General features: G+C 31.6%; 2 protein-coding genes across 2 annotated transcripts; both read right to left on the bottom strand.

The window, feature by feature from the left end:
- Positions 1 to 1,800: 1,800 nt before the first annotated feature.
- Positions 1,801 to 3,382, bottom strand: LOC110692873 (probable aquaporin NIP5-1). The gene is made up of 4 exons (XM_021869955.1): positions 3,245 to 3,382; positions 2,355 to 2,774; positions 2,173 to 2,234; positions 1,801 to 1,960 (listed from the first exon to the last, which is right to left on the bottom strand). The coding sequence occupies exons 1-4, from the start codon at positions 3,380 to 3,382 to the stop codon at positions 1,801 to 1,803; spliced, it is 780 nt and encodes a 259-aa protein (XP_021725647.1).
- Positions 3,383 to 6,183: 2,801 nt separating this feature from the next.
- Positions 6,184 to 9,405, bottom strand: LOC110692872 (probable aquaporin NIP5-1). Its single transcript, XM_021869954.1, has 2 exons — positions 9,149 to 9,405; positions 6,184 to 6,630 (listed from the first exon to the last, which is right to left on the bottom strand). Exons 1-2 carry the CDS (start codon positions 9,257 to 9,259, stop codon positions 6,184 to 6,186), a joined length of 558 nt encoding a protein of 185 aa, XP_021725646.1. The 5' UTR covers positions 9,260 to 9,405.
- Positions 9,406 to 12,648: the final 3,243 nt, after the last annotated feature.

Below are 12,648 nucleotides of genomic sequence, written 5' to 3'. Positions count from 1 at the left end.
CAATGCCCTTTTTATGACATGGACGAAGATTTACTTGAAAGTAGTATACAATAATGTAGCAAGGGATTTCCTTTTTTTTTTTTTAGGTTCTTCTTTGTTAGTTCTCTTTGGCAAGGGATTTACTTGCTATGGACGAATATTTAACAAATGAATATAGGTTACAAAGCTGAATTTAAGTTGTAAATCTAATACAAATGGCTAAATTTATGACATGAATGAAGAACATTGCTCTTTGAGCACCTCTTTTTTTTTTTTTTAAAAAAAAAGCATTTTGAATAATTTTGGGAATGGGTTGCTAATCTTTGACATGAATGAAAAACATTGATGAACAATTTTAATTTTGCAATTTTTAATTATAATTTCAAAATTTAATTAATATTATAAAAATAGTTTTTCATAATTCATAATGATGTATTGCTTTAAAAAATACAATTTAACACATTATGGATATTAAAAATAATTCAAAATAAAATTAAAAGCCAATCAGATTTCGCCACATCTACATATTGGTGCCTTTTTTAAAACGCCATTGTAGATTTTTTCACAGCCCAGGGTTACATTTAGTAGAGCTAGCAAAAGCATTGCACTCTGGTTGAGTATGAAAACATCTTGTATCCAAACAACACCAGCAATTTCCATAAGTACAATGCTTTTGTGTGCAAAGAATAGTTTCCGGTACTACAATTTTCCTGCTCATCAACTTCACCGATCCAAATTCATTTTCTGCGTTATCACCTACATGCATGCATAAAGTAGGGTAAGAATTAATTATAATAATATAACATATGCTATATTACTTTTTAAATTATATCTAGAAATTCAGGATATTGAACAATCCCTAAGCAAAACAATTACATCGCTAAGATTATATTATTTATATCCACTCAAATTTTTTTTATTTTATTTGATGCAAACACGAATAAATAGTTGCGTGACTTACAATTTGCAAACATCAATAGAAAGACAACGATGACAAAAGAAAAAATGGTTTTTGATGCCATTATGTTTGCTAGTATTATTGAGTAATGAGTACTATCATGGGTTTAACTACAATTATTTATAGGTGCATATTTGTTAATAATATAAGGACAATATTTCGTGATATATCTTGATATATGGTTTCCTTGTTTATATTTGGTGTATCTTTTAATTTTAATTATCCCATATTTTTTGGGTGAAAAGCTTTGTATCCATTATATTGATGAATGGAAAAGAAGAAGGGCTTACCGATTTCTACCTGGTATGATATATATATCTTGATTGATTGTTTTTTTTAATAGGATTATTAGATTGGTACAAGAATAAATTTGGTGTCCCGTAAAAAAAAAAAAAAAAAAAATATATTGGGTGTATCTTTTGATTTTATACCATATTTTTCGGGTGAAAAGCTTTGTATGCTATGTATTGATGAATGGAAGCTTTGCGTTTAAATGTAAGGATTAATGAGGATTGTATCTATACAATGAGACTTGCTTTACATAAAATCTAAACTAAACTTCTAATATTTTATTGTTCATTATAACTATTATAATAATTAATAACATCAATCATAAAGAATTAAAGATTGTCACCTTTTAGCATTAGCAGTATGACAAAATGACAAACTATGCTAATCACCCTCAACGAGATAACAAATCACCCCAAAATTAATACGTAGTATATCCGACCAAAATATTATGATTTTTTTACACGACCAATGCCCTTCCTAGATTTTACCTTGGGAAGAGCTTAGAAGTTAGAATTGTTGAATGTAATGCTTGTTAGTTTGTGTGGTGTTAAGTTGAAGTTTCCTAAAGTTAATCAGTCCTCTTTGGGAAGCTTGATAAGTGCATAAACCGCTGCACCAACAACAGCACCCAAGGGTGGAGCCACCATGTATATCCATATTCCACGGTACCTTCCTGTTGCTATGGCCGGTCCTAGTGTCCTAGCAGGGTTCATCGATGCACCTGTCATTGGCCTGCACATTTTACATATAAACTATAAAGCTATCACTTATGCAGGCTTTGCGTGTGTTAAAATTCAGTTCAATTTAATTTAGTTATTGTTGTAACGATACATATATAGGTGTTGACTTTGTGTGTTTATTTTAAAGTTGTACCATAATTTATTTTTTTTACATTTTGTACCAAATGCAAATTAATCTTGTAAGAGCTTGTATAATTAACTCACCCAATAATGAGTATGTCAAGCATGACAACACCACCAATTGCAACACCCGCTAAGTCGCCCACCTATATTGTAGCATAACGTGTTTAAATGATAACATCATATCAGAGTTTAATTTCCCCTCGAGAGGAGGGTTTATTTCCTAAAAAGGAACAGAACTGAACCGAACAAAAAAAAATACTTACAGCCGTATGGTCAGTCGCGACAGCGATAATAACAAACATGAGGATAAAAGTAGCAACAAACTCCAACAAAAAAGCTTGTCCAACACTAACAGAAGGCATTGTAACACCACCAGACATAAAAGGGTGATAAGCAGCCTTAAGCAAAAAAGAAGCAGAAATAGAACCAAGAATTTCAGCAAAAATAAAAATGGGTACTTGGGCCCAACGAAAATGTCCAAGGGCTGCATAAGCTAGTGTAACAGCTGGGTTAAGATGGGCCTTAGAAATGTGGCCAATTGATAAGACTAGTATCAAAACTGCAAGCCCAGAACATGCTGCATTTCCTATTAATGTTTCAATTCCACTCATTTTTTGGTCTACTATTGGCCCTGCTGCTGCTGCAAATACCAATATGAATGTCCCCACAAATTCTGCACCAGCCTGTTAAAAAAAAAAAAATTACTGTAACTATAATTCTCGTTTTTAGTTTTAACGTGTTTGTCAATGTGTAATTTTAACCTTAATAAATATCTCTAATTATAAATATGTATATAATGTAAATACATAAATAACATAATTATGTGAAATATAAATTTAGATTAATCTAATAAGGTTTCATATAACATCACCCAACTTATATAAATTAACAATGTTGGTCAAAGGGAAAACGTGAAAAAGTGTAAAATTTCAGTTGTTGCTGCTAAAAGAGAATGAAAGAAGTAAACAAAATGAAATTTAATACTCCCTACTGTTCATAATTAGAAGCCTATTTCTCTTTATTATGCGAGTCATAAACATTAGAAATAGGCTTTCTTTATGAAACAAAGGGAGTAATCTCTAAGGATGAAAATGTTGTTACATTACAAGAAATAAATAAAACTTAGGATAAAAGAAGAAGAAACAATATATACCTTTTTAAGAAGTGAAATTTGGATTAGCTTGCTGCTTGATTTCTTTAACGAGGGCGGACTCGTCGGTGGTTGATTGGCGGCGGGTGGTGTAGGTGTTAGTAATGGTGGCAACGGGGTTACATTATTACTTGTCGACATTTTAAGACAGTTGTGAACTTAATTTGTACTTTGTAGCCTTGAAATTTTGTTTTATAATTAGCTTCTTGTATATTTGGCTAAGGCACTTTACATATTACTGCGTGTCTATGTCTATACTTAGAATTTCTCTGTATATATGTATATTATGGTGCTTTGACTTGCTCAAATTGGAAGGCATGATTGACATCAACTGTATAAATTATAAATTTGAAGTTTTCTTGGTCAACTTATGATTATATTTTTCTTAATACATCTTGTAGCTGTGCAAAATTGTCACTATTTTATTACGAAGTTAAGTAAATTATTTGTTGATCGACCAAACATTTATTCAGAGAATCTGAGATAGTGGAGTTTGATTGATCTATGTAAGCACGTTATGATATGCTATATAAAATTTACAATATTTATCATTTTACCATCAATACATGTATCGGATGTAGGAATTGGTACATGCATCGCGCCTATGCCTACAGCATGGGCGTGCCATGGCTAATTGACAGCAACATGAGAAGTTTTGGCAATAATAACAATGTATTTTGTTGATGTTTTTCATTTAGGTTTTGTTATTAATATGTAATTAGTTTCCTATAAACCTTTACACTTTCATTAGTTTAATTTTATAATGAACCAAGATAATGACTATGCATCATTAGTTCATTACATACTTGAAATAATCAAATTCTATAATAATACAGTTAATACTCCATATCATGTGCATGACAACGAGTATAAGTTTCTAATTTTATGTAAAAGAAACGCTTTGCTTGTAAATGTACGTCCAACAACTGCTAAATATGAAACGTTTCTTCCATGATATCCAAATTAGGATCTTTATTTTTAATACTTGTGCATATTTCATTTTGGACTCTTACGAGTTAACAACTAGTTAGATATACAGACATACAATAGACGTTGATTTTATTTAAAAATTATTATATATAGAAATCTGACTAATGATTACGTATATGCAAGAGGCTGAACTTCATCTCATATATTTTTTTTTTATACGCTGTACATTTGTCAACAAGTTTCATAATCTATTTCACATATTGACAAAAGCATACTCGCACAAGAATATGTCAAGTTAATTAACTAATAGAGGATTTCTAAAGATAGTTAATTGCATGTTAATTTGCCGTCAATGCAATGGATCTACATTTTGATCTGCTTGCTTGTTCATGTATGTGGATTCAAAACGTTTTTTAGAATGATATATTTTGACAACAGAAACGTTTCTTTGATGCCAGCAATTTGGAACTTCCTTTGACACGTAACACGTTTATGTTTATTTACTAAAGAAACGTTTCGGGTGTTCATGTTATATTGGATGCTACAATTTCTTATTCTGAAGTATTTATATGATGTTCTAGAAGACTCTATTCACCGATTGCATTTTTGATTTCTGCCTACCATTTCATTAATATTTGCAAATTAGTCCTAGAATCTATTAAAAATATCCCTATAAAACAACAGATGCCTAGGAAATTTTTGGAATATAAGTGTATAAGCTTTCATTTTACATTTTTTAATAAATAAAAATTATAAAATTAGTGATACATATAGGTTATGGACATATGTGCACAGTGTTTACTAAGTAAAGTTACAAAGTAACAATGGAATAGAAGTGCATATGTAAAGTAATCTTTGATTGAAGGGAAATTTTGTTTATGATGACCTTTCAATCTTTTGAAATATATGTACCCTTTATCTCTAATTTGCTACTCTGGTAAGTATTTAATAACCATTACTAAATAAAAATTAGCTAGCCAAACAATAAAATGTAGACAAACATATAATCACAATTCACAACTACTCCACATATATTTTGGGTAATAAGAATTTTTCCAAGAATACAAAACACTAATCACAATGATAATCAAACCAAAAAAAAAAAATTACATGCACACTCCAAAAGTAACTTCTTTGATGATTGCTTGTCACTTGTCACTTGTCAAATAAAATAGTAGGTGACTTACTATACGTGACCAATTTAAATTAAGTGATGACGATTTATTAACATTATCATACATTAAAATGTAGCCAATTTGAAATTCTAGTGGATCAACAATCGGAAGTAACATCTATGCATGCACAACAATACAAATGATATAGAAGTAAGGAAAGTAAGGCAAGGGACGGGGCACACTCCTACACTAGTAGGTTTCCTCCGTGCCCGTCCACCGGCCACCTACTCGGACATATTCTCGTGTGTGTGTAACACGGTGTTGTGTATGACATATGATCCTCTCCGGCTTAGCGGCTAAAACTCTTAGCACGTTGAGGTGATCCTTCACTCACATCTTCCTTTATCTTGATTAGTGAATAAATGCCTGCTCCAAGAATGGCTCCAAAGGGTGGTGCCAACATGTATATCCATATTCCGTGATACCTTCCTGCTGCTATGGCCGGTCCTAGTGTCCTCGCCGGATTCATTGAACCACCGGTACTTGGCCGACAAATTAAGTGTCAACATTATCATGGATGTCAGTTAAATTAATTAGTTAAACTCTCTAACTAACACTCAAAAAGCCTAAGGTTTAATTTAGAATTGAATCTCGTCTATATCACTGTCTTTATTTATTCGTGACACTACTGCATGTGCCCAGAATAAAAGAATTGCAACAATAGTTAACGTACTTACCCAATGAGAAGTATGTCAAGAAGGATAGTACTTCCAATTGCAAGGCCCGCCAACTCACCTACTTACAAAAATTGTTACATCATCATATCAATTAAATTTGTTTGGTTTGTAATATCACGTGATCCTATATTACATTATAATAAATTAGTATATATGACTATTATTTCCGAAAAATAACACAACTTACAGCACGTGTATCAGTCGCAACAGCCGTGATGACGAACATAAGGAAGAAAGTTGCAACAAGCTCTAGCAAAAACGCCTGGCCAAAGCTAGTAGATGGCACAGTACCACCACCCAACATAAAAGGGTGATAACCAAGTTTAAGCAAGAAAGCAGCTGAAATCCCTCCAATGAATTGGGCCACAATGTAAATGGGCACTTCGGCCCATGAAAAATGTTTAAGGGCCGCAAAAGCAAGAGTAACAGCTGGGTCAATATGGGCCCCTGAAATGTGTTCAATAGAAAGGATAACAATCATAGCAGCAAGCCCAGAACATGCGGCATTTCCTAATAATGATTCAGCTCCGTCGAATTTTTGGTTGACTATGGGCCCACCTGCTGCTGAAAATACTAGTATGAATGTTCCAACGAATTCTGCTCCTGCCTGAATATTAATTCAATTTTACAACATATAATGTATGAAAATAAGTTACATGTATAATATGGAATAATCATTAATCAATGTAACATGTTATGGAAACGTAAAATTTTATGTATTAGTCTACAACCATGTGCGAAGAATTTATTGATACGGAGTATAAAATAATTTTATTAAAAAAAATAAGTTATAATCAGTAGCGTAAAAATTAACCTAAGCGAAAAGAGCTAGCATGGCCTTGTATCCTAAATTCAAAATTTTGAAGGTGTTAGAAAAAGGTCGTATGTTTTTTTGTAAAAACCCTCATGATTTCATGTTATAAGTTCATTATGATATTAACTATGCAATATATCATAGTACGTTGTGATTACACATTTCTGTATATTTGAAAGCTTATGCTTCGTATATTGATAAATTAATTCATCAAAAGCTAAGTTAATGATAAACATGTACTACTACGCATGAAAATATATTGATGCATACATATCACATGTAGAGCTGTTAAAAGCTGACCTGGATCCGAAATACCGACCCTAACCCGACCCTAACCCTAACCCGTCTGAACCCGAAAAAAATGGTGACCCAAACCCGACCTAACCCGACCTAAAACCAACCTTAGACCCGAGTTGACCCGAGTATTTGAGACCCAAACCCGACCATGACCCGACCTAGAGAGGACCTGACCCGAATGTGGCCCGTAAATTATTGACCTGAACCGAACCCGAGAATGACCCAAACCCGATTTAACCCGTCAAAACCCGAATTCAACCCGACTGGTTACTAACCCGACCCGAGGTCAACCCGACCCGTTCCTAACCCGACTCGAATTTAAACCCGACCTGAGGCTTGCAACCCGACTTGTTATTGACCCGACCCAAATTCAACCCGACTTCTTATTGACCTGACCCGAATTTAAACACGACCTATTACTAACCCGAATTTTAGGATTTAGGAGTTTTTAGGATAAAAAGAGTACTTCGTATTGACTATTGAGTTTCAGGCTTTTTTTCAATTTATTAACATGGATTCCAATTATGAAACAAAAGTGGTCTTTCTCATCTTACTTGACTTATCTCTTACATAATCCTCGTCAAAGAAAAACTGAACTGGACAACAGCCAAAAAAAAAAAAAAAATGACTGAATCTTCGTATATTAAGGAAGGTTGCACTCTAATGGCGAGATTGACGAAATTTTCCACCATGAAATCTCTATTGTGATTGATTTTATTTTTCCTAATTATCTTCAACTTCCTATATAAGCAATGAGCTATATGAGGACATGAGGTGATAGAGTATTAGAGTAGAGTTGTGACTCTCTGAGCTATCAATGTTTTTTAAACGTATTTGAGGCAATATGAGGTGAGTGAAGTGAATAGGTGATAGTGATTTTGTCTTTTTTTTTTTTTTTTTTTTTTTTTTTTTTGAAAGATAGTGATTTTGTCTAATTAAATCAGCCAAATGTATTTTTTTTTCTAAATTTATCTTATAAATAAACTTTTTTTTTTTTTGAATAGCAAAAACATTTCATTAATTAAAAGTCATACGACATCTACAATAGAGATTCGAAGTTAACAAATACATAAGATTATAACCCTTAAATAAACTTCCATATAACTACTTATATATTTTTTTCAAATGTTAGTATTCACTTGTTTATTTAAATATTTTTTTTAAATGTTTTAAATTATGCAATTTTATTTGGAGCTTTAAAAAAAAATTAAAAATTTATTGACTTGAACCGAACCCGACTCGAACCCGAGAATGACCCGACTTGAATATGAACCGACTTGATTATAACCCGCAAATTATTGACTTGAACCGAACCCGACTCGAACCCGATAATGACCCGACCTGATTATAACCCGTAAATAATTGACTTGAACCGAACCCGACTCGAACCCGAACAGGACCCTAACTCGTTTAAACCCGTAAAAACCCGAATGTAACCCGACCTGTTTTTCACCCGACCTGAATGTAACCCGACCTAAACCCGACCCAAACCTGATAAGATGTATGACCCGAAGTGACTCGACTTCAGCATAACCCAACCCGAACCCGACCCGCATAGGTCCCGACATTAACCCGTATTGACCCGACCCGAGATGACCCGACCCACACTAACCCGACTCAAATCCGACCCATTTACCCGAATTGACATCTCTACACATACACTCGTATATTCTTTCATAGCCTTAGGTGCACGATCGATTTTTAATACAACCAAATTAATTGATGTCAATAACCTAAATTAATTAAATTGATTGATGTCAATAACCTAAATTAATTAAATTGTTGGACAAAGGCGGTATTTATGATTTATGATCAAATAATGTTTATATAATTATTCTTTTTTTTTTTTTTTACAAACTATATCAATATTCTTTAACGTACGACTCTCTCACCACATTGGTTTTAAAAAAAACGAGGGTTAATCATGAAAAAGCTTAATTATGTGAGTCGATATCCTTTTCCATTGATTTATATGGTGAATATAATTAATCAAGCATTATACAAATAAACATACCTTTTGCACAAGTGAGATCCTGGCATCCTTAGAGCTGAACGACTTAATCAACGGCCGATCACTTACAGATGCCGGTGTTGCTGACGGCGACATCTCATTGTTCATCGGCATTTTCTCCTTAATTTCAGCTAGTTTTCCTATTTGATTACCTTAATTATTATTCAAAATATGTAGTACGTAAACTTTATCTTTTTTTGTTGTACTTAACACAATAACACTCTTTTACGTATGATTGATAGATGTTAGTTTGATCAAGATGTTGTATTAATAACTCTCTCTCTTTCTCTATTTATATTTGTAAAGATTTAAGCTAAGGTTCCTTAAATTAGCCATTCAAAGGTATTCATGGATGATTCATGCATACATGAAATTTACTCCAAATTAGGAATGAAATTATATATTTTTTTCGATTGGTCCGAATTCAATTTTATTTATTTAATTCCTTTACCCTAACTTCGTGGCTCATAAAAGTGCCAAGCTAAGCAATGCAAGAATGGTGGAAGAATTTACAAGTCATTATCATATACAAAGTAGAATCTATTTGAAGTCATCATCAATTCATACATATACATACTAGATAGTATAATACTCGTATATGATAATTAATTACTTTAAAATTTCCTAAGTGATTATTTATGAATAATGTAAATATAGCCGAGCTAATGTAACATATGGTTACATTTAAAGGTGAATTGATATACTCTCTCCGTTTTTAAATACTTGCTCCATTTATATTTTTTGCACTATTCATTTGTCCTACTTTGACTAATGTTTGTGATTTATACATAAGAAAAAATATAGCCTTGCGGGTACTTGTTGGAATCATCTCAATGAATTAATTATTAATTTTCAATTGTACTATTAGAATTTATACTTATTGGCGATTAAAAATATTAATGATAAAAAAATTAGCATCAACATGCGTGTCCAAAAGAAATGGAGCAAGTATTTAAAAACAGAGGGAATACAAATTTAATTTCTTAACACCAAATTAACACGACATACGTGTATATATATGATTTACGTACTCTTAAGAGTGTTAGATCGATCCCAATATTAAATTTAGCATAGCCTTAGAGAGTGATGGATAGCTCAAGTGGTTAGAGCTCCCCTCCCGATTCCAAGAGATCTTGGGATCGATTCTCATTCTCCGCCCTTGTGGCTCTCTTAACACCAAAAAATAAAAAAATAAAAAATAAAAATAAATAAATAAATAGCGTAGCCTTACATTTGAAAAAGGAAATAAGTAATTCTCACTATATTTCTCAAAATTTTAACATCTAATTAATTAAGTGTGCTTTGACAAAAAAAATAACAATAAATTTTTTTTTTTTTTAAAAAAAAAAAGTGTGCTAAAAATTACTCCGTATTATTCACTATTCACTCTAGTTCTAACACTTTTGCTCCTTTGAGATTATTTGACTCCTTTTGATGATGTATGCATATAGTTTTAAGTATATTGATATATTCCTATATCTTCTCTTAGTGAAGTAGACACAAATATTCCTTTCATTTGTGATTTCAAATTATATTATCTATGCCGAAAATTCTACAGTAAATGACGCGTATCGATATGTACCACTAAATTAATGTACCGCAATGTACCACTATTCAATTTAATTAAATATATTATATATTTTTTGTATTCACTTAACACAATTTGACTTTAGCTAAGATGGTAAATTGCATTATTCCTTAGAGTAGGGGTTTAAGGATCAAATCTTTGTGCTCACCATTCTCTTATTTTTTTTTTGCTCTTCTCATTTTTTTTTTATTTTACATCATACAACCTATTTAGAATTACCCGTAGGACTACATTATAATTAAACATCTTATTATAAATTTTGAATATTTTGCAATTTATTTGATCCATTTTGTTTTCCTTTAGACTACCTTCATAAAGAAATATGAAATACTTGTTTGATTTATTTTACATCATACAACCTATTTAGATTACTCGTAGAAATACTTATATTATGATGCAGTATGATCTAATGAGAGGACAAAATGACAAATATATAGTCAAATTCTTTTTTAAAAAAATATATTATATGAATTTTAACATCCCATACACGTGTCCCTTATTTTGAAATAAATGTTTCCTGTATTTGTTTCATACTTGTATCCGTGTCAATATTCATTCTTATGCAGCCTATTGTTTAACTATATAAAAATAAAGTCAAAATAGTGGTATAACATGTCCAAAGTTTTATTGTGCCAATTAATCAATTGTTTTAGAACAAATGGATTTTTTTTGTTCCTTATATTGAAATATCGGTACTCCATTTATATGACACGTTTCTACTAGTCTTCTCTATTACTCCATCCGTTTTTAAATACTTGATCCATTTCCTTATAACTTTTACTCTCTCCGTTTCACAATAATGTTCCTGTTTCGTAAATTGATGCAAATTTTTACCCAACTTTGACCTATCACTATATTTATTCTTATGGATTAAGAGAAATTATAAAAGTTAGATATTAATAATCTACTCACCAAGAAGATCAAACTAGATCTCATATCACTATATTTATTCTTATGGATTAAGAGAAATTTAGAATATTCTCTCTTTCTTAAAAAAGTCAAAGATTTCAAACAAGAACACCATTATGGAACGGAGGGAGTACAATATTTAACTGATTTCACTCACGTAGTGGACCCACCATGATCATATTTTATTAATTTCATATTATCTCTCCTCCAATTGTTTCCACTACTTTTGCTTTTTACAATTTTTTTATTGTTCTACATACCTCACTAACTCCATATATTATTAATTTCTCCAATTTCTCTTAAAACTCTGCGCATGAAGAAATGGAGCAATAAAAACGGAGGGAGTACTTCTTTTGTCCTATTTTCTTCATTTCAAAATAAATAAATGACATGTTTTGACTTGTTACGATATCCGCACAAGGTCTAGTTTGATTAAGGGTCTGTTCACATTTACTTAATTTCAGTTCAGTTCAACTCCAATTAGTTCATTTTAGTTCTGTTCAGCTCTTGGATATACAAATGTGTGGGTGGAAAGTGATTTTACAAAAGTGGTGAAAGCAATTACGTGCTTGAACAATGGTGCTACTCCTATTCACCTCCTATTTGATGATATTAGATTGGATAGCTTATTGTTTGATTTCTTTAATATCTCTCATATTACCTCCTACTCGTATTACTTATTCCACTATAACCTCAGTTATATTATTAATGTAAAAAAGAAAGTGGCAATTATAGAATAACACCATTCAACAATAAGTCAATAATACATGAGATAAATCAAGATAGCTGCTCCATTCAAAAAAAAAAAAAAAATAAAAAAAAAAAAAAAAATTAAGATAGCTGCTTGAGATCAATGGATGCATCTCCCAAAATAGCAGCTTAAATAGTGTAGCTTCATTAAATTCGCTAGTGATGAGTTTTGCCAAATACTTAAGTCGTTCAATTCTCATGGACGCCATCTGCATAAAAAAAAAAAAAAAAAAGAAAAGAAAAGAAAAAACACTCA

Source organism: Chenopodium quinoa, unplaced genomic scaffold, assembly GCF_001683475.1.
Source record: "Chenopodium quinoa cultivar QQ74 unplaced genomic scaffold, ASM168347v1, whole genome shotgun sequence".
NCBI classification, from domain to species: domain Eukaryota; kingdom Viridiplantae; phylum Streptophyta; class Magnoliopsida; order Caryophyllales; family Amaranthaceae; genus Chenopodium; species Chenopodium quinoa.
The sequence above is the reverse complement of the archived record's forward strand: the minus strand, read 5'-3'. Positions and strand labels throughout refer to the sequence as shown.